At 40.7% G+C, this 20378-nt stretch overlaps 1 protein-coding gene across 1 annotated transcript in view; it reads left to right on the top strand.

The window, feature by feature from the left end:
• The window catches only part of TFEC (transcription factor EC), a 36291-nt gene extending 16849 nt beyond the window's left edge, over positions 1 to 19442 (top strand). Inside the window, exons 5-8 of the mRNA XM_075855042.1 lie at positions 9775 to 9831; positions 10126 to 10201; positions 12970 to 13117; positions 19008 to 19442. Coding sequence (XP_075711157.1) covers positions 9775 to 9831; positions 10126 to 10201; positions 12970 to 13117; positions 19008 to 19364 — 638 coding nt within the window. The 3' untranslated portion in view covers positions 19365 to 19442. The remainder of the gene's footprint in view (positions 1 to 9774; positions 9832 to 10125; positions 10202 to 12969; positions 13118 to 19007) is intronic.
• Positions 19443 to 20378: the final 936 nt, after the last annotated feature.

Here is a 20378-nt window from a genome sequence, read left to right as displayed (position 1 = left end):
CGAGCTCATTGAAGTATACTGTTTCCGTAACTCCGAAGTTTCAGGAACAGTGTAGCTTGCTGGGCTATGCTGTTTCAGTAGCTCCCATTCACTTCTATGTAAGTTACGGAAACAGCATAACTCAGCAAGCTCGGCTGTTTCCAGAACAGCGGCCACCTCTGCAGCAATTCCCCATCGGGGGTCCACTAATCTCGAGATAGGTATGGGTTTCGAAGCCTATGGATATATCATAAATGTCTGAGATGGGAATACTCTTTTAATGCTCTAATATATATGTATGATCCTGTACTGATGACCGATAGAAGATAAATCATACATACAGATGTGTTAACCCTTAACTTTTCTTGAATTGCGTTAAGCTATAAAATTTGTCATCATACCAATTCAATAAAATCTCACGCCACCCTGTAATAAACATATATGTTAATTTTTTAACTTGGGAGTCTTTGGGCAATGTATCGCCAACGAATGACATCGGTATACTTTTTTTTACATGTTTGTTTAATATCTCACATAAGTTTCGAGATAAGTTAGGGGGGGGACACATCTGTACAGTATTTTTGTAAAAGAGCCCTATGAGGAATTCCCTTTAAATTGGTTAATGTGGAAGATACAATTCTTGAAAATAAAACATATTGTTAAAAATAAATCCACCCAGAAAATCTTTAAGGTCCAGAATAATGTTTTCTACACCGAAATTTTTTTTACTTAATCCTACAATCACAACGGCACATGTGTTTTACAAAGCTTACTATTTTAGTAGAGACAGAGCAAAGATCAACAAGCATGTTTATTCTGTCCTTAGTTTAGAAGCTTGCAAACAATGGCGACCTTGTGATCAATATGAACATCATGTATTTCCATAATCAAATTATTTTGGGAAACAGAAGATTCTTTCACATGTTGACTGGTGAACAACTGCATAAATTAATTATCTCCTATTAAATGTGTTTTATGATAGAACAAATGCCTTTTTAGAGCTTACAGAAAATCCTTTCAATAAGTATCTATATTAATGGACTAACAGCTTGAAAAGTTACATTCAATTAGTACTCAACATTTTAAAACCTTTTACTGTTTATTAATGTCATGGAAAGGAAACACAGGATTCTTTCAGTGGAAATATTTAAGAACTCTGATTAGAATTGAACTAGGGAATGCAGTAAGTCTTCGCTACTGGATAATGGTTGAATACACTTTTTGTATGGAAAAGTTCTAGAAATCTTGACATGATAATTAGATCCCTAGAAAAATAAAGTTTACTTTTTCATGTATAACTATTTATACACATAAGTGGCATAAAAATGTTATCCATTGTATGCGGGGGTATACATATATTTTGGAATTATTTTTTGAAAAATGTACAAGCAATGAAGCGTAATGTAATTTTCTTTATTGTTTAGTGCATGTTTTGTGTTTTTCAATTTGTATTCAAATCGACCTGTCATTTTTAACCTCTTAACGACCAACGTATAGTCTTTTTATGACGGCCGTTCAGGGTAGTTCTTCTGAAGTGCCGCCTTTTCACGTCGGCACTTCAGAAGAAGTTTTCCCGCATCGGGCGGGGTGCTTCTGAAGCACAGGCTGTTGCTAACAGGGCATTGATCGGAGACCGCTAGCTGTGGTCTCCGATAATGTGTAACCCGTCAGATGCAGCTGTCAATAGTGACCGCCGCATCTGATTGGTTTTAGAGGTTTCTTTTGCGCTAGTTCACCTAGCATGACAGAAATATTTTTCAAATTAAATTGAGTAAAATTTATTTTCAAAAACAGCCCACCCCACCAAATAAGAATTTTTGCTAAAAAAATATTTTACAGTATATAGTAAACTATACAAATTCTATATATTGTATTGCCACAATCATAGCAGCCTGTAAAGTTAAGATAATATATTATTTATGCCGCACGGCGTAAACCCCCAAAAAAACTATGACAGATTTACAGTTTTTTCGCACCCACCCCCTCAAAAAATGTTTATGAAAGCTAATCAATATATTATATGTACCCCAAAATGGTGGGGAAAAAAATACAACTCACCCTCATACAGCCATGTAAATATGTGCTTTTATTTATGTAAAACATAAAAAATATACCTTTTTAGTAACGGTAATTAAATCACAAAAAAACAATAGAGAAATTGCTGAATAAATGCTAGTCCACAAATTATATGTACTCCAAAATGGTGGCAATAAAATCAACAACAACTCGTCCTGCAAAACACTAGCCATCATAGAGCAAAGTTAAATGAAAAATAAAAAATGTATGGTGGCAACATAAAAAAAAAAATAAAAAAAAATATTCGGTCCTAAAGGCCCAAAATAGGCTCTATCTCCTCTTGATGAGAGCATTTTATTGATACTTTAAAATAAAGAGCTACATAAGCTTTCAAATGCTGTTTTAATAGGATGTCTCATGAAGAAAATAGTTAGACAACTACCTCGGAGAACACCTGATTGCCATGGACTAGCTCCTGAAAGTTCAATTGAGCAATAAATGTGTCAGGTAGGGTTCATGGACCCACTGGGCCATACCGCCTTGGCGGTATGGCAGCTGGCCAACAGTGTACAGGTCAAAGTCTATAGTTCGTATAGGGTACCTGTGGCAGCTTGGAAAGTAGCAAGGCAGGCTCGGCTGGGACTAGGCAGCAGGTAGACGTCAGGCGTGGAGTAGCAGGACAGGCATAGATAAAGCACAGCATGACTAGAACACAGCATGGCACAGCACGGCACTTGACCAGGATAGGACGGGATACAGGATACAGGAAAAGGGAACACTGGAACTGGAACACACTTAGGAGACCATTTGCTTAGACAAACTAGGATATGATAAACAACGCTCAGGCAAGGATAAGAAGTGGCAGAGGCCTTCTTATAGTCCAAGATATCATGTGAGTTGATGAAGATGATGATTGTTTTCATGTGCGCACACTGGCCCTTTAAGAGCGGGCACGAGCGTGCGTGCGCACCCTACGGGACACAGTGGACCAGTGCGGAAGTGAGCACTGGTGTCTCCTAGAAAGGAGATTGGGACCAGCACTCACAGATCCATGGCTGCGGGCGTCGGAAAGGTAAGTAAACCGGACGGCCCGCGGCCATAGACGCTACAACATGTAGTATTACATTCCAGCCATTCAATGCTTCTCTGGCTCATAAAGTGGTATCCCGAGTGGGCAGGGCCGGACTGGCCATCTGGCAGTTCTGGCAAATGCCAGATGGGCTGATGAACAGTGGGCCGCCTGCTGGCCGACAAAACAATTAGTACCGACGGCCTGCTGCCTCTCTGAGGGGGCGGCGGTGCTACTGAAACCAGCCGCCACCACCCCTCCTGCACTAATTGTACCTGCCTTACAATGACGCTGATTGGCAGGGCAGAGTGACTTGCCCCGCCAATCAGCGCCTTTCAACGATGGTAGCGGTGCGATTACGTCATCGCACCACTTCCGATATTAAAAGCTGCTGATTGGTTGTGCAAGTCATTCTGCCCTGCCAATCTGTATTGTCGTTCAGCCACAGCAGACCTGCTCAGAAAAGAGCAGGCCTGCATTGACACAGGATGGCGTGGGAACGGAATCAAGGTGAGTATGTAAAGTATTTTTTTTTCCAGTTAAAAATGTCAGTGACATTATTTTCAGTGGGGGAGCTATATTTGGGAACCTACAGGGGAGGCTATGTGTGGGGCAGAGTCTACAGTGGAGGCTATATGTGGGACACTAAGCGGGGCTATCTGTGGGGCACTATGTACAGGGGAGCTATATGTGGGGCATAAACTACAGGGGAGGCTATATGTGGGACACGATCTACAGGGGAGGCTATATGTGGGACACTAAGCAGGGGCTATATGTGGGACACTAAATGGGGGTTATATGTGGGGCACTATATACAGGGGAGGCTATATGTGGGACACTATCTACAGGGGAGGCTATATGTGGGACACTAAGCGGGGGTTATATGTGGGGCACTATATACAGGGGGGCTATATGTGGGGCACTATCTACAGGGGAGGTTATATGTGGGACACAATCTACAGGGGAGGCTATATGTGGGACACAATCTACAGGGGGACTATATGTGGGGCATTATCTACAGGGAACGCTATATGTGGGGCAATATCTACAGGGGGCTCTATGGGGGCACTATCTACGGGGAGCACTGTGTGTGTGTGGGACACAGTGTATGGTACTATTATAATCGGGGACACAGTGTATGGTGCTATTATAATTAGAGGTGCAGCGTATGGAACTATTATATTTAGGGGTTTGTGTCACATTTACAGTGCGTGTCACCATGAGAATTTTATCTTCGTTTATAGGTGCAGAAATGTTTGAATAGTGAGAAGCTGAAGACATCTGAGCGGCAAACTTCAGAAATGGGCCGTGGCCAGGAGAAATCATCATAGAGGTCTGGACCGGAGAGAGAAGAAAAGAGAAAAAGAACAACTAGAATCTGAGATGCCTCCGGTGAGTCACAAAATGTAAATGTTTATTCTGCCTCTAATCAGCATTGTAGTCACTGTATGATCTGTAGCGAGATGATGGGTGGTATGATATTTTTTTTGTGAAACGGCAACTCCCAGCATATCCTTACCATTGTTCGGTCCATGCTGGGACCTGTAGTTTTACGCCATACAAACCTATACGGCAGGGGTTGCACTTTATTGAGCTGTTTTTGTGCTGGTGCTGTATTTATGTACTGAGCTTTGCTCTGGAGCTGTATATATGTACTGAGCTTGGTTCTGGTGCTGTATATATACAGTGAAGGAAATAAGTATTTGATGCCTTGCTGATTTTGTAAGTTTGCCCACTGTCAAAGTCATGAACAGTCCAGAATTTTTAGGCTAGGTTAATTTTTCCAGTGAGAGATAGATTATATAAAAAAAAAAAAAGAAAGTCACATAGTCAAAATTATATATATTTATTTGCATTGTGCACAGAGAAATAAGTATTTGATCCCCTACCAACCATTAAGAGTTCAGCCTCCTCCAAACCAGTTACACGCTCCAAATCAACTTGGTGCCTGCATTAAAGACAGCTCTTACATGGTCACCTGTATAAAAGACTCCTGTCCACAGACTCAATGAATCAGTCTGACTCTAACCTCTACAACATGGGCAAGACCAAAGAGCTTTCTAAGGATGTCAGGGACAAGATCATAGACCTGCACAAGGCTGGAATGGGCTACAAAACCATAAGTAAGATGCTGGGTGAGAAGGAGACAACTGTTGGTGCAATAGTAAGAAAATGGAAGACATACAAAATGACTGTCAATCAACATCGATCTGGGGCTCCATGCAAAATCTCAGCTCGTGGGGTATCCTTGATCCTGAGGAAGGTGAGAGCTCAGCCGAAAACTACACGGGGGGTACTTGTTAATGATCTCAAGGCAGCTGGGACCACAGTCACCAAGAAAACCATTGCTAACACATTACGCCGTAATGGATTAAAATCCTGCAGTGCCCGCAAGGTGCCCCTGCTCAAGAAGGCACATGTACAGGCCCATCTGAAGTTTGCAAATGAACATCTGGATGATTCTGAGAGTGATTGGGAGAAGGTGCTGTGGTCAGATGAGACTAAAATTGAGCTCTTTGGCATTAACTCAACTCGCCGTGTTTGGAGGAAGAGAAATGCTGCCTATGACCCAAAGAACACCGTCCCCACTGTCAAGCATGGAGGTGGAAACATTATGTTTTGGGGGTGTTTCTCTGCTAAGGGAACAGGACTACTTCACCGCATCAATGGGAGAATGGATGGAGCCATGTACCGTCAAATCCTGAGTGACAACCTCCTTCCCTCCACCAGGACATTAAAAATGGCTCGTGGCTGGGTCTTCCAGCATGACAATGACCCGAAACATACAGCCAAGGCAACAAAGGAGTGGCTCAAAAAGAAGCACATTAAGGTCATGGAGTGGCCTAGCCAGTCTCCAGACCTTAATCCCATCGAAAACTTATGGAGGGAGCTGAAGATCCGAGTTGCCAAGCGACAGCCTCGAAATCTTAATGATTTACAGATGATCTGCAAAGAGGAGTGGGCCAAAATTCCATCTAACATGTGTGCAAACCTCATCATCAACTACAAAAAAACGTCTGACTGCTGTGCTTGCCAACAAGGGTTTTGCCACCAAGTATTAAGTCTTGTTTGCCAAAGGGATCAAATACTTATTTCTCTGTGCACAATGAAAATAAATATATATAATTTTGACAATGTGATTTTCTTTTTTTTTTTTAATATAATCTATCTCTCACTGGTAAAATTAACCTAGCCTAAAAATTCTAGACTGTTCATGTCTTTGACAGTGGGCAAACTTATAAAATCAGCAAGGGATCAAATACTTATTTCCTTCACTGTATGTACTGAGCTTGGTTCTGGAGTTGTACATATGTACTGAGCTTTGTTCTGGTGCTTTATATATATGTACTGAGCTTGGTTCTGGTGCTGTATATATGTGCTGAGCTTGGTTCTGGAGCTGTATATATGTACTGAGCTCGGTTCTGATGTATATATGTACTAAGTTCGGTACTGATGCTGTATTTATGTACTGAGCTTTGTTCTGGTACTGTATATATGTACTGATCTTGGTTCTGGTGTTGCATATATGTACTGAGCTTGGTTCTGGTGTTACATATATGTACTGAGCTTGGTTTTGGTGCTGTATATATGTACTGATCTTTGTTCTGGTACTGTATATATATATATGAGCTTGGTTCTGGTGCTGTATATATGTATGAGGTTGGTTCTGGAGCTGTAATTATATATAATATATTTATAATAACAAAATTATAAATATTGTTTCATTTGAATTGTTTTCAATTCATTGTATATTTAATACCTATCTGGTAGTTTTAACCCCTTGAACCACCACCATGCGGTAATACATGACCTGACAATATTTCCAAAAATTCCCCTGTATGTTGTTTTCAGATGTAGAAAAATCTATAAATTCAACTTTTAAACCGGCGCACGCTATACGCTAATTACTCATTAGAGGGTCATGAGGCTGTGCCGCTATCCTGAAGAGTCAGAGTCCTGTCTCCAAACCCACCTTTCCAGGCCTGATTGACATCCCTCTAGATATAGTTATGTAGTTATACATCACTACCAGTCTCTAACTAACTTTCTCGGATGCGCCATTGCCTTATACTACTTGGGCACACACTGTACTCTGCTCGGCTGCACAGCGCATGCCAATACAAGGTGAAGTATAGTGCTTGTTGGCCAAGCCACAGCTAATCAGCTCTAGACTTGTTTTCTGCACTGATGCCTTGCTCATTAGCGCACATCTCTGGCACTGCAGAGGAAAAGGAGAATCAGTACCTGCCCAGTCTGCATGTACAAATCAAACCTAACGCTAGTTGGCTGAGCATCAGCCAATCAGTGATGGGTTTGCTCTTTCTACTGCCCCCTGAGCACAAATATGAGTGAGTTTTGTGTCTTCTTGTAATGTACTAGTGGCATGTCCTAGATGTGAGTGGTGTGCATGTGTCCTAGATGTGAGTGGTGTGCATGCGCATGTGTCCTAGGTGTTAGGCCATGATCACGTAATCATGATTTGATTAGGACTAAGTCCCTGATTCCACACCTAAATCCCTGTCAAATCCACTAACACTCTGCATCCATTACAAGTGAGTGGGCTATTTAATACCCCATTCACATGCAGCGGAAAGAAGTCTGCTTGAATTTTTTTCCGCTCTGCAAAAAAATATCCTCTAGAATAATGAGCATGTTCATTATTCTCGTGGAAAAGCAGTGGATTTGTTGGAGTTGGAGCTATTCCTCTTTCATTTACACCTGTTTTAATAAATCTCCCCATGTCCTGTATAGCTGAAAGGTGGTCCCATGTACTCCTGCCCAACACTGGCGGCTGCGTATGGCCTGTGGTGGGCCTGTGTGCTTAAAAATGCCAAGGCTGATTTTAAGTCCCAGGATTTTAAGTAACAGGCCCTATCGACAGGGTTTGACTTTATGAGACAACCCGATTAAGTAATCCACTGTAAATTAAATATACATTTCTTTTTAGCTTGTCAAGCTTTACTGCATATTTTTCTATTGGTAACTATTTTATTATTAATGAATGGAAAACACACACAATGTGGATTTAATTTTCTGCTATTTTCTTCATTCAACTCTGTTCATCATCTGCATTGTCAAATATGCAGCCCTGTTGTACCTTTCATGTCAAACATGCAGAACAAGGTGCTTAACAAAGGCATAATACGTAGAATTGACTCAGCATGTTCATCATTGTACATAATGTTTTAATTATCAGTATCTTGCTGCACAGACATTACAAACTTTTATATAGTAAGCAGACTACGTATATAGTAGAACAGACTGCTGTATTAAAAGAATAAACCAATACCTTTTAAACATGTAAAGCTGGCCATACATTAGGAATTTTAGACGGCTGTTTTATTGCACAACTTGTTGTTCATGGTTGGTCTGTGAGTATAGGTCCTTTTATACCGGTCAATGATCGGGCAAACAAGCGTTTACATAAACGCTCGTTCCCAAACATTGCCCTGTGTAAACAGGGCAACAAGCAGCCAATGAACGAGCAAACGCTTGTTCATCGGCTGATCTACTAGTTTATTTTAATAAAATGGTCGCTAGTCTGCAGCACATCTGCGGTGCCGACATGATGGAAATGTATGGAGACGAACGATTGTTGTAACGATCGCGCATCCCCATACATAACTGATTAATAGTCCTTGTAAAAGGAGCAAACGAGCGCCACCGATCAACGATTGTTTTTACGGCTCAAATCTGGCTGTGTAAAAGGAACCTAAGTAAGGGCACATTTAGATGTGGCGGAATTGCTGTTAAATGGCGCTGCGGACAGTCCGCAGTGGAAATCTGCAGCAGTAATTTTTTAAATTGGTTTCTATACATTTTTAGGAAACAGGTCAGACATTGCGGAAAATAACAGTGCGGAATTTAGGCTGTGGTGCAGAATTTTCACTCCACAGCATGTGCATTCTGTTGCGGTGAAGCAGCAGAATTTCACCACGGATTTCAGCCTTTGCATTGTTGCGGAAATTTGCATTCGCAGCAACATATTCAGCTGAAAAATTACGCCATGTCTGAACATGCCCTAAGTACGACAAATCGCCAATGTAACCTATGCATGCCTTTTATTGATGGCATGAATATCTGTCATTTGGAACGGACAGAACTGACAACTTTTAAGGTGTTGCCATCGGCTGCATACAACAATGACCAGACAAATCTGCCTTTGGTCACTGTCTGTTATGCTGATCCGGGTCACGAAAAGGCATAGATATTTTGCACAAAATTGTGTAAATCAGACTCTTCGTCTGTCTAAAATCTCTGGTGTATGGCCAGAACTAGCCATAGCTGTAAATATACTGTATGAAGTACATTTGGCCTGATAAATTTTTTTTTTTCATAAAGATTGTTTAAGTATATGTATACAACTGTGTTTTATTTCCTATAATAAAAGAGTTGTAAAAAAAAGTGTAGCAGTAGTGTTGCAAGGTGAACAAGTGCTTGAAAAGTAGCTCTAAAGGTAGATCGTTACTTTTATACTACATTTACCCTAAAGTAAGTTTGTAGCCAGAGATGGGGTTTTGCTGATGGAAAAACCATTAAGCAATTATTAATATTGTTATTATTATTATTATTATGTGGCTATTTTATCATATCACGTGACAATGTGACTACAAAACATTCTGCCAGTGCTAATTTGCTTCTAGGTACTTTTAAAATATTGTGTTGAATATATGTTAAAGTTTTTATATTTTTTTTGTTTTTTTTTAAAGAACCGGATACAAGAGCAATGGCAAAAGAGAGACAGAAGAAGGACAATCATAACCTTAGTAAGTACTTCCACATCTTACAGAATAGGGGTTATTGTTCCTAATAAACTTATGTTAGCATCACCACTGTATTATAATTTAATAGTCATACTGTAAACTTTAGCATAGCATTTGTGCACTCTTCATTTATTTAATCTCCATATATTTTTGTGCTAATACCATATAATAATTTGGTAAAAAATGTCCAAATAAACTGCTGCTTTAATATACATTAATTGAATTACAGATAAATATCTAGGGATCTTGGATATCTAGGCTGGAATAAACCCTCATGAAATATTCATTGTTTTTCAGTTGAACGGAGAAGACGTTATAATATTAACTACAGGATTAAAGAACTCGGAACACTGATCCCAAAGTCAAATGATCCGTGAGTCTACAGTAAATTCTCTTCTTACTTTATTTCTAACATTTAATATATATCTAGGATGGTTCAGTATTAGACTTATAATCATACCAAGAAAAAAAACTATTAATTCTGTTCATGTCAAGATGACAGGTAATAGGAGAACCTCCCTTCAACCTACTTGCTCATTGTATCTGAATTTATACTACAAAGGAAAATACATGGTGTCTTGCTGACCACGCTGATCACCAAGTGCTTCCTCTTGTAGTCACCATATATAAGCAAGCCATGCACTTAAGAGTAGGACAGAGGTGCACTTATTTATGTCTATTTCACGCTTTCCCCCGCAGACATTATATAAACAGAGAGGATTTAAGGGGTGTAGAGTTACTAACAGTGGGAGGATGTATTTTGTAGAGCATTTTTGACACAAATGCATAAGTCAAGGCAAAATTCAGTAAATCAAGTTATAAGAGTGATACAGTTTCCTATATGTGTACAAATCTGGAGGGGAATTTTCTTTAAAAAAACTTAAAACCATAAATTATTTTATAGCGGATGACTCCAGTGGCGCAACTTGAAGCTCCTGGGTGCAAATGCAAAATCTATAACAGAGCCCACACCGAACAAATATCAATTATAATACCAGTGGCTTCTTATGCAGTTGAGGGACTGTTGGGCCCCCTCAGGCTTAGGGCCTGGGTGCGACTGCTACCTCTGCTATGACCCTGCTTGTCCCATGAAGACAACTTCTCTAAGCTTGAAACGTTTGGAGTCTTATTCAGAAATTGTTAGACTCAAAATAACATTAGAAATTTTTTGAAGTAGAAATTCATACATACCTCCCATTAATTGACGATTTCAATCTATGACAATTTGAACTGTTTTTTTTTAGTGGGGCCAACCCTCTTTGTTTCCTATCCTTAAGCAGTCTGAGAATCTGAACAGTCCCTAACAATTTTTATAGTTGAGAAGGTATGCAAGCTGCTCCATTGCCATATTCCTAAAAAATATCTTTATTGATAAGCAAAAGTTCTGCTTGCCTTCCCCCGACCAGAAACATCCTCTTGTCTTCAGCTCTGTTGATACTACCATGCACATTTAAGAGTACCTATACATACTCTATGTGTCCAAAAAAATGGGAACACCTGACCCTCACACCTATATGAGCTTGTTCGACTTCTCAATAAGGGCCCTAGGCCAAACCCTGAAAACTTGCCCTAGACCAGTATCCCTCCTCTACCAAATTTTACAGAAGGCACTATTTATTTTGGTAGGTAGTGTTCTCCTCGCATCTGCCAAACCCAATTTTGTCCATCAGACTGCCAGATAGTGAAACGTGATTCATCACTCAAGAGAACACCATGCTTTACACCACTCTAGCCAACACTTGGTATTGCGCATGGGGATCTTTTGCTTGACCATGGAAGCTTATTTCATGAAGCTTCCAACGCACATTTCCTATGCTGATGTCACTTCCAGATGCAGTTTGGAACTTTTAAGTGAGTGATGCTACAGAGCAGGGACAGACATATCATTGCTGTAACCTGTTCAGCTGCACAGGGGCCCAGTGGGTAAGGGGACCCACTGCCTCTTTATAAACAGCTAACATCTTCCTACTGTCTATAGCTCAACATTACTGGTGGATTACTGGAAAAAACAGGTGGATGCTTTGTGATGAGCTATTTGTGGTGAGCTATTACAGACCCAAATACTGTTCTTGCACATGGGCCTTCTTCTTCTGTGTCCGCTCCTGCAACAGAGGATAAGCAATATTTACGCGCTATGTGCTTTAGCACTCTGTGGCCCGCTATGTGAGTTTGCGTGGTTTACGGCTTCATGGCTGAGTTATTGTTACTTCTAGACACTTTCACTTCACAATAATGTAACTTATAGTTCACAGGAGCAAATTTAACCAATCAGAAATTGCTCAAACTGACTTGCGGGAAACGCGGCATCTTATGACAGGGCCACAATTAACATCACTGAGCTCTTCATTCCGACTCATACTACTACCACCAATGTTTGTCTATGGAAATTGTATGGCTGTGTGCTTGATGTATTACACCTGTTTGGTGAAAACCTTTTCTCAATAATAAGAAAGGGTGTCCACATACTTTTGGCCATATTGTGTATTTTAATATTTTTTTTTATTAAAGCTTCCCCATTGTGTTCTAGAATTTTCTCTTTATTACTCAATACATTAGGTATGATGGCCTTAACATATAGCTAAAATAAACAGCTGAGTAGTAGTTTCCATTGATGTTATACTTTGATATTATGTACACTTTTAAGTAAGAATCACTATTGAGAATATAGTTTATTTTATTTTAACAATGAAACATTCTCCCTTTCATGAAAAGAGTCAAATATAAAGAATATTATACTTAAAATGATCTTTGAAAATGTAATCTGAAGTCCTTGGCAATGTACATTTTCTTCTCCATTAATGTATAAGTACTGCACATAGATTTTAATCTCAAAGTTAATAATAAAAGCAATTTTCACTTAAAATATAAAAACTGTAATGGTGGAATCATAATACATTTAGCGCTCTCACAAAAAGTCTCTCTATTAGTTTCTTTTGACACATATTTTCATTCCAGGATCAATTTTACTATATAAGGAGTTCTTAACTATTCTATTAAAATTTCCATTCAGAAGCAATAATATCTAACAGTGAATAATAGTCATGTAAATCATTATTTCAGGTTAATGTAAAAGATTTTGTAAGTTCTTATGAATTCTGCTGATGTGCACAATTGTGAAAAGGTTATTTCGCCATTTTGCAGTGATATGCGCTGGAACAAAGGAACTATTTTAAAAGCTTCAGTTGAATACATCAAGTGGCTACAAAAAGAACAACAAAGAGGTAGAGAATTAGAACACAGACAGAAAAAATTAGAACAAGCCAACAGAAGATTGCTACTGCGTATTCAGGTTAGTTAAGTATAAAAAGTTCTTATATTCTAGAAATGCTCCTCATCTATTTTGCTACTACATATTTATTTATAATAACCATTACCTGCTAGAGCTATTTGTAGCGATAAAATGGGGCATATTTACCACTGTGTCTAGGTCTAGAATGCGTAAAAAATGCACCAAATTTTGGTGAAAAATTGCACAATTTCGTACATTTTTGATGTGCGCACCTCACAAGCCACTTTTTAAAAGTGTCTTGAAAAAGTGGCATGTTTTACAGGAAACGGTGTGTGGTTTAAAATGCACCATCAAGGCGCCCAAAAAAACCTGGCACAAAATACGGTTGCAAAATACGCCAAACCAAAGGTGGTATAAGGAAGAGAAAAGTGTCTTATAGGCCATGCAAGATGGGCCAAAATGATCATGCAATGTGCACCACTGTGGTAAATTTGGCACATTATGTGACTGCCTGGTCTAAGTTTACGCTGTCTAACCATTAAACAGCATAAATGTGGGCCTATGTGTTTATCGTTTCATAAAGATCACTTAGATGAATGTACGCTGACATTTCTCAATTAGTAGCAGTTTGACTTGAAACCTTTTAGTCGCTAAGAATCAAGGACACCAATTTAAAATAAATGTAGCACTTAAAGAGGCTCTGTCACCACATTACAAGTGCCCTATCTTCTACATAATGTGATCGGCGCTGTAATGTAGGTGACAGCAGTGCTTTTTATTTAGAAAAACTATCAAGTTTCACCACGTTATGACCTATTTTAGCTTTATGCTAATGACTTTATTAATGCCCAACTGGGAGTGTTTTTACTTTTGACCACGTGGGCGTTGTAAAGAGAAGTGTATGACGCTGACCAATCACTTATTATGTGGTGACAGAGCCCCTTTAAAACACACACACATACAAACATACTGTATATGTATATTCAGTTATATATTAGAGTTACATATTATTAATAAAAACAGAAAAGGAGACCCCAATAGTTGGTGGGCACATGGACAATCAATACAACTAAATGCCTGCCGGCAAAATAAGCCCTCTTTTCCAACTATAATGTAAAATAAATTAACAAAACTTTATTGTGCTATATAAGCAAGAGACAAAACCAGAAAAAGAAGCAAGTCACGACCAAGTATTTGAAAAAATACAAACAGTCTTTATTAAAGTCAATTTAGACACAAAAACAACATATAACAGTTAAGCATAGTAAAATAACATGGACCCTCGAACAGAGATGGTTTTGTTATATTAGTCACTAGGACCACTAGTATAAATTGGGGTATTGTTCGGTCTGATAAGCAAGAGACAAACCACATAGAAATTAAAAGAACTATGTGTGCTGCTGGAATTAATCTGCGTAGTGCAATATGCGATAGTGTGTAGATGTTCAAAGTGTCAGCGGCTGCAGAACGCTGCACTCAAACTATTAGGTCAATACCAGAAACCAGCAGTTGAGCATGTTTTTAAAAATTTCAGAAAAGCCCCCCCGACATGTTTCACTACGGATGTAGTGTCTTCAGGGGTATCGGGGCTAGTGACTATCTACAGAGTCACTAGCCCCGATACCCCTGAAGACGCTACATCCGTAGTGAAACATGTCGGGGGGGCTTTTCTGAAATTTTTAAAAACATGCTCAACTGCTGGTTTCTGGTATTGACCTAATAGTTTGAGTGCAGCGTTCTGCAGCCGCTGACACTTTGAACATCTACACACTATCGCATATTGCACTACGCAGATTAATTCCAGCAGCACACATAGTTCTTTTAATTTCTATGTGGTTTGTCTCTTGCTTATATAGCACAATAAAGTTTTTTAATTTATTTTACATTATAGTTGGAAAAGAGGGCTTATTTTGCCGGCAGGCATTTAGTTGTATTGACATATTATTAAAAGGTACAGGGTTTTTTTGGTGCAGGTCTAGGCCCTGAGAATCACACTGACTACTAGAATGCAGCAACACAAGCACTTTGCCAAATGCTATGCCCCTACAGCTGCTGTTCTTTCCTCAGTGACCTCAGTGACATACAGAGAACTGAAAATAGGTGATATACATTCTGTGGTCTGCCTTAAACCCTCTTCATGCTGTCAAGAGCCGTCAGGTACCACAGGGGTATGGTACTCAGCAAAGTGCTAGTATTCCTTCATTTCAGTCATTGGTGGGGGTCTCAGGTCCAATACCCACCAATTCCATCTCTATGACGTCAGAAATTTGTTTAAAGAGCTCTCCTGATATTTCTGCTTTAAAAAATAATTGTATTTGCCATAAAATAGCAATTCTGGAGCACCTTTTCTTAAAACTCTGTATTGTGCTGATCCTCTGTTATCCCTCCTGGAAATGTATGAATAAACTGACAACTGGGAGTCAACATTCCTAATGTCAAATGGATGTCTCCCTACACCTGGGGTCTCAAAATTGGCCGGGTAAATGGGCCGCACAGACATTACTTTTAAATTTGATACAATACAAAGTTACTGTTGATCAATTAGTTATTTGAACTACTATAACAATACTATATTACTACAATACTACATTACTACAATAGTAGTACATTACCGTAATAACAATACTACATTACTATAACCATACTACATTACTATAATGATACATTACTATAACAATACTACATTACTATAATTTTACTACATCACTATAACAATACTACATTCAGGGCCAGCGTCAGCACTCGGCGAATCCGGGCAAGTCCCGGTGCACACTACACTTGGTGGGGCCCACTCAGCTACGCTGTCGCTGCCGTCGTCACTAAATCGACAGTGATGTCGGGAGGAGAGAAGGAGTCCCGGGCAGAGCGCTAGCAGCTCTGCTCCGGGACTCCATCTCTGGGGAAGCCCCTGATATCACTGTCCATATATGAACAGTAATGTCAGGAGGAGAGAAGGAGTTCCAGGCAGAGCGCTGGCGGCCCTGCTCAGGGACTCCGTCTCTGGGGAAGTCCCTGACATCAGTGTCCATATATGGACAGTGATGTCAGAGGAAGAGTAGGAGTCCCAGGCAGAGCGCTACAAGCAGCTATGCTCTGGCACTCCGTCTCTGGGAAATCTCCTGACATCAATGTCCATATATGGACAGTGTTGTCAGGAGCAGAGCAGTGTCCTAGGCAGAGTGCTAGTAGTGCTCTGCCCAGGACTTTGGCTCTGGGGTTGCCCCTGACATCACTAGCCGTATATGGACAGTGATGTCAGGAGGAGAGAAGGAGTTCCAGGCAGAGCGCTAGCGGCATTGCTCAAGGACTAAGTCTCTGGGGAAGCCCCTGACATCACTGTCCATATGTGGACAGTGATGTCTGGAGGAGAGAAGGAGTCTCAGGCAGAGTGCTAGCGGCTCTGCTTCGGGACTTTGTCTCTGGGAAAGCTCCTGACATCAATGTCCATATATGGACATTGTTGTCAGGAGCAGAGCAGTGTCCCAGGCAGAGTGCTAGTAGTGCTCTGCCGGGGACTTTGGCTCTGGGGTTGCCCCTGACATCACTAGCCGTATATGGACAGTGATGTCAGGGTCTTTCCCAGAGTTCGAGTACCAGAGCAGAGCCTTTACTAGCGCTCTGCCTGGGACTTCAACTCTGTTCCGGACATCACTATCGATATATGGAAAGTGATGTCAGGAGTAGAGCAGGAGTCCCAGGCAGAGTGCTAGTAGTGCTCTGCCTGGGACTATGGCTCTGGGGTTTCCCCTGACAACACTGTCCATATATGGACAGTGACATCAGGGGTTTCTCCTGAAGCGGAATCCCAAGCCAGAGCATAGGCAATGCTCTGGCTGGGGATTCTACTACTAGAGGGAACCCAAAGGCGCTACCTACAAGGAGGGGGGCAGTGTGGCACCACCAGGGAGGGGGTCTGTGTGGCACTATCTACAGAGGGTTCTAAATTTATGGGAGTACAAACTGGGGGCCTAACTTCTATATGGGGGCACAAGGTGACGTTTTCTACAATTTTACTGCCGCCGTGAGTAAACATGGTGCCGGCCCTGACTACTTTACTATTATAATACCATTATGTTTAAACTTAACGGAAATTTGCTCGATTAGTCCACGTGCTTATTTTAACAATCCAGTTTTCCAGTTTTAGTGTCGCTAAATGCAGTCTGGCTGCTCAGTTGGCAGCGTTAGGCAGACACAAGAATGTCAACATTCGGCAGCCCCTTTTTAGATAGTGCCACAGAGCCCTCTGTAAATATTTCCACAGTGCCCCTGTAGATATTGCCACACTGTCCTCTGTAGATATTGTCACAGTGCCCTCTGTAGATAATGCCACAGTGCCCTCTGTAGAAGGTGCAACGGTGCCCTCTGTAGATAATGTCACAGTGCCCTCTGTAGATAATGCGACAGTGCCCTCTGTAGATAGTGCCACAGTGCCCTCTGTAGATAGTGACACAGTGCCCTCTGTGGATGGTGCCACAGTGCCCTCTGTAGATAATGTCACAGTGCCCTCTGTAGATAATGCCACAGTGCCCTAGGTAGATAGTACCACAGTGCCCTCTGTAGATAGTGCCACAGTGCCCTCAGTAGAGGGTGCCACATTGAGTTCTGTAGATAGTGCCACAGTGCCCTCTGTAGATAGTGCCACAGTGCCCTCTGTAGATGGTGCCACAGTGCCCTCTGTAGATAATGTCACAGTGCCCTCTGTATATAATGCCACAGTGACCTAGGTAGATAGGGCCACAGTGCCCTCTGTAGATAGTGCCACTGTGCCCTCAGTAGAGGGTGTCACATTGCCCTCTGTAGCTAATGCCACAGTGCCCTCTGTAGTTAGTGCCACAGTACCCTCTGTAGATAGTGCCACAATGCCCTCTGAAGATAATGTCACAATGCCCTCTGTAGATAGTGCCACCCACAACCACATGTACATAGAGCCACATACCCCTTTGTAGATAGTGCCACACACACACCCCTATAGATATGCCCCACACACAGCCCCTATAGATAGTACCATCCCCCTATAGATAGTGCATAGATAGCTCCATTGGGGCTCCCTCTAAAAGTGGAATCTGCAGCCAGAGCATTGCCAACGCTCTGGCCTGGGAGACCTCTGCTGCAGGATCCCCTGAAGTCACTGTCCATATATGGACAGTGACGTCAAGGGATGCTCCTGGACCAGATTCCTCAGCCAGAGCATTGTCAACGCTCGGGCAGGGTATTCCACTCCTAGAGGGAGCCCTAATGGAGCTAACTACAGTGAGGGGGATGTGTAGCTCTGTCAACAGGGTGGGGTGTGTGGGGCGCTATCTACAGGGGTCTGTGTGGCCATTTCTCACCTACCACCAACGATCCAGCAGCGTCATGAAGGAGCGCCGGCGCGCTCCTCCTTTAGCCAGTTCTCTCCCGAGGGAGCTTCTGTGCCCAGCGGGCCACAGATGACAGCCTCATGGCTACATGCAGCCCGCGGGTCATGTGTTTGACACCCCTGCCTTACAAATTCAGACATAGTCAGTACTCATTGAACCATGTCAGAGTGTGTAGGCACATATCCCATTGACAAGGAAAATGGTAACACCCAGTTACCATTTTATTCAAACATTTGCAGGATCACTGTCAGAGGAACAGAAGACTATAGAGTTTAAGAAAATATTCTCCAGAATTATTATATTAATAAAAGTGCAAGTATTTATCACTACTGTTTTGTCAATCCTACCAGCTGAATATCTTGGGTTACCAAGACCTTGATTTATTGGATATGTGAATTGAGGGCAAATATTTAACACATATGGCAGAAGAGATGACAGATCCTCTTTAAATAACACGTACATTTTAATAAATTATCTTACTCTTGTAATTTAAAAAAAAATAATGTTAGATTTTGTCAGCACTACTATTTAAAAATTTTATTTGCTAAAAGGAAAAAAAAATAATGCATATTACAATTTTTTCCTTGTAGGAACTTGAAATACAAGCCCGAGCTCATGGTTTGCCAATGCCGGCAATGTGTACAGTAGAATTAGCTTCACAAGTCATCAAGCAACAAACATATGGAGAAAATATGTCAGAAGATTACGTTCATCAGCTACCATTGTCTATTGGACAATCAAATGACTTATGTGATGGATCAACAGGATTTTCTGATCCACTCTCACATTTTACAGATCTATCTTTCAGTGCTGCTTTAAAGGAACAGATGTTAGAAGAAATGTCTCCATATGGAACAGACCCTTTTCTGTCTGCAACGTCACCTGACCTTTCCAAAGGAAGCAGCAGAAGAAGCAGTTTCAGCACTGATGATGGCGATGACCTATGAACACATTGACCAGACCCTAAAGACAGTAATACGCAACCAGCAACCTGTTATCAGGACTTGTCCTATGTTAAAACTTACAAAGAGACTAAAAGGAAAAGCTATTTTTAGTGCAGGGAAAAAGTGCAGGATGAAGAACTCCGTTCTCTAAAACATGAATGTCAAAGTGACATGTTTGTATATTATACTTTACACCCATTAAATTACATGGGCCTGAATGATTTTCCACTATTATAGCTCCAATTAGTAAATACTGCTCAACATGTTTACCTTGGGGCGAAAAATTACCTGGTGACTGGGTGGAAAAGCCTTAATGAATTTGTGCATAAATATGACAATATAACATTTCCCACTTGTAATTAAGTTGCTATTTTGCTACTTTGGTAAATGGATCATCCTGTTAGCAAATTTAATTAAGGTTCATTGAAGAGCCATAGAAACAGATATTTACTGTAAAAAGTACCATTCTTACACTCCAGAATAATGAAAATGTTGTGGCCTTTAAAATGTGAAGAACTTATTTCCATTTTTCTAATTTCATAGTTGGCTCGGATTTTCAGGAGGAAATTGAAATTTTATATTTCTGCTGCCCTGTTGTACGGCATCATTTTAACAGTTTTGAACAATCAGCTTTCAATAACTCATTAGAGCATTAATAATTTAGTTTATGCTCCATGCATACTGTCACCTGGGGACCACTGTGTTATGGTAGTTTGTCATATTGTAATACTGTATAATAAGCAGTGAGCCCGATGTACGAAATCTAGTTAAGAAAAAAAATAACAACAGTTGCCATTTCTCTAGCACAAGTTTAAGAAGATTAAACGTCTCCTCTTTTTGGCTACATAAGTTTTAATTCATATTTACCAACCATTGTGTACCGCTAAACGACACACCAGTATGGAATTTTTGTGTACAGTGCGCCATATACCTTACCTCAGTGCACGCTGATTGATGAAATACGGTGCAGCTACTGAGCTATGCTAGGAAGTACCGGAAATCTTTAGTAAATAAGCT

Source organism: Rhinoderma darwinii, chromosome 3 (genome assembly GCF_050947455.1).
Source record: "Rhinoderma darwinii isolate aRhiDar2 chromosome 3, aRhiDar2.hap1, whole genome shotgun sequence".
NCBI classification, from domain to species: domain Eukaryota; kingdom Metazoa; phylum Chordata; class Amphibia; order Anura; family Rhinodermatidae; genus Rhinoderma; species Rhinoderma darwinii.
The sequence above is the reverse complement of the archived record's forward strand: the minus strand, read 5'-3'. Positions and strand labels throughout refer to the sequence as shown.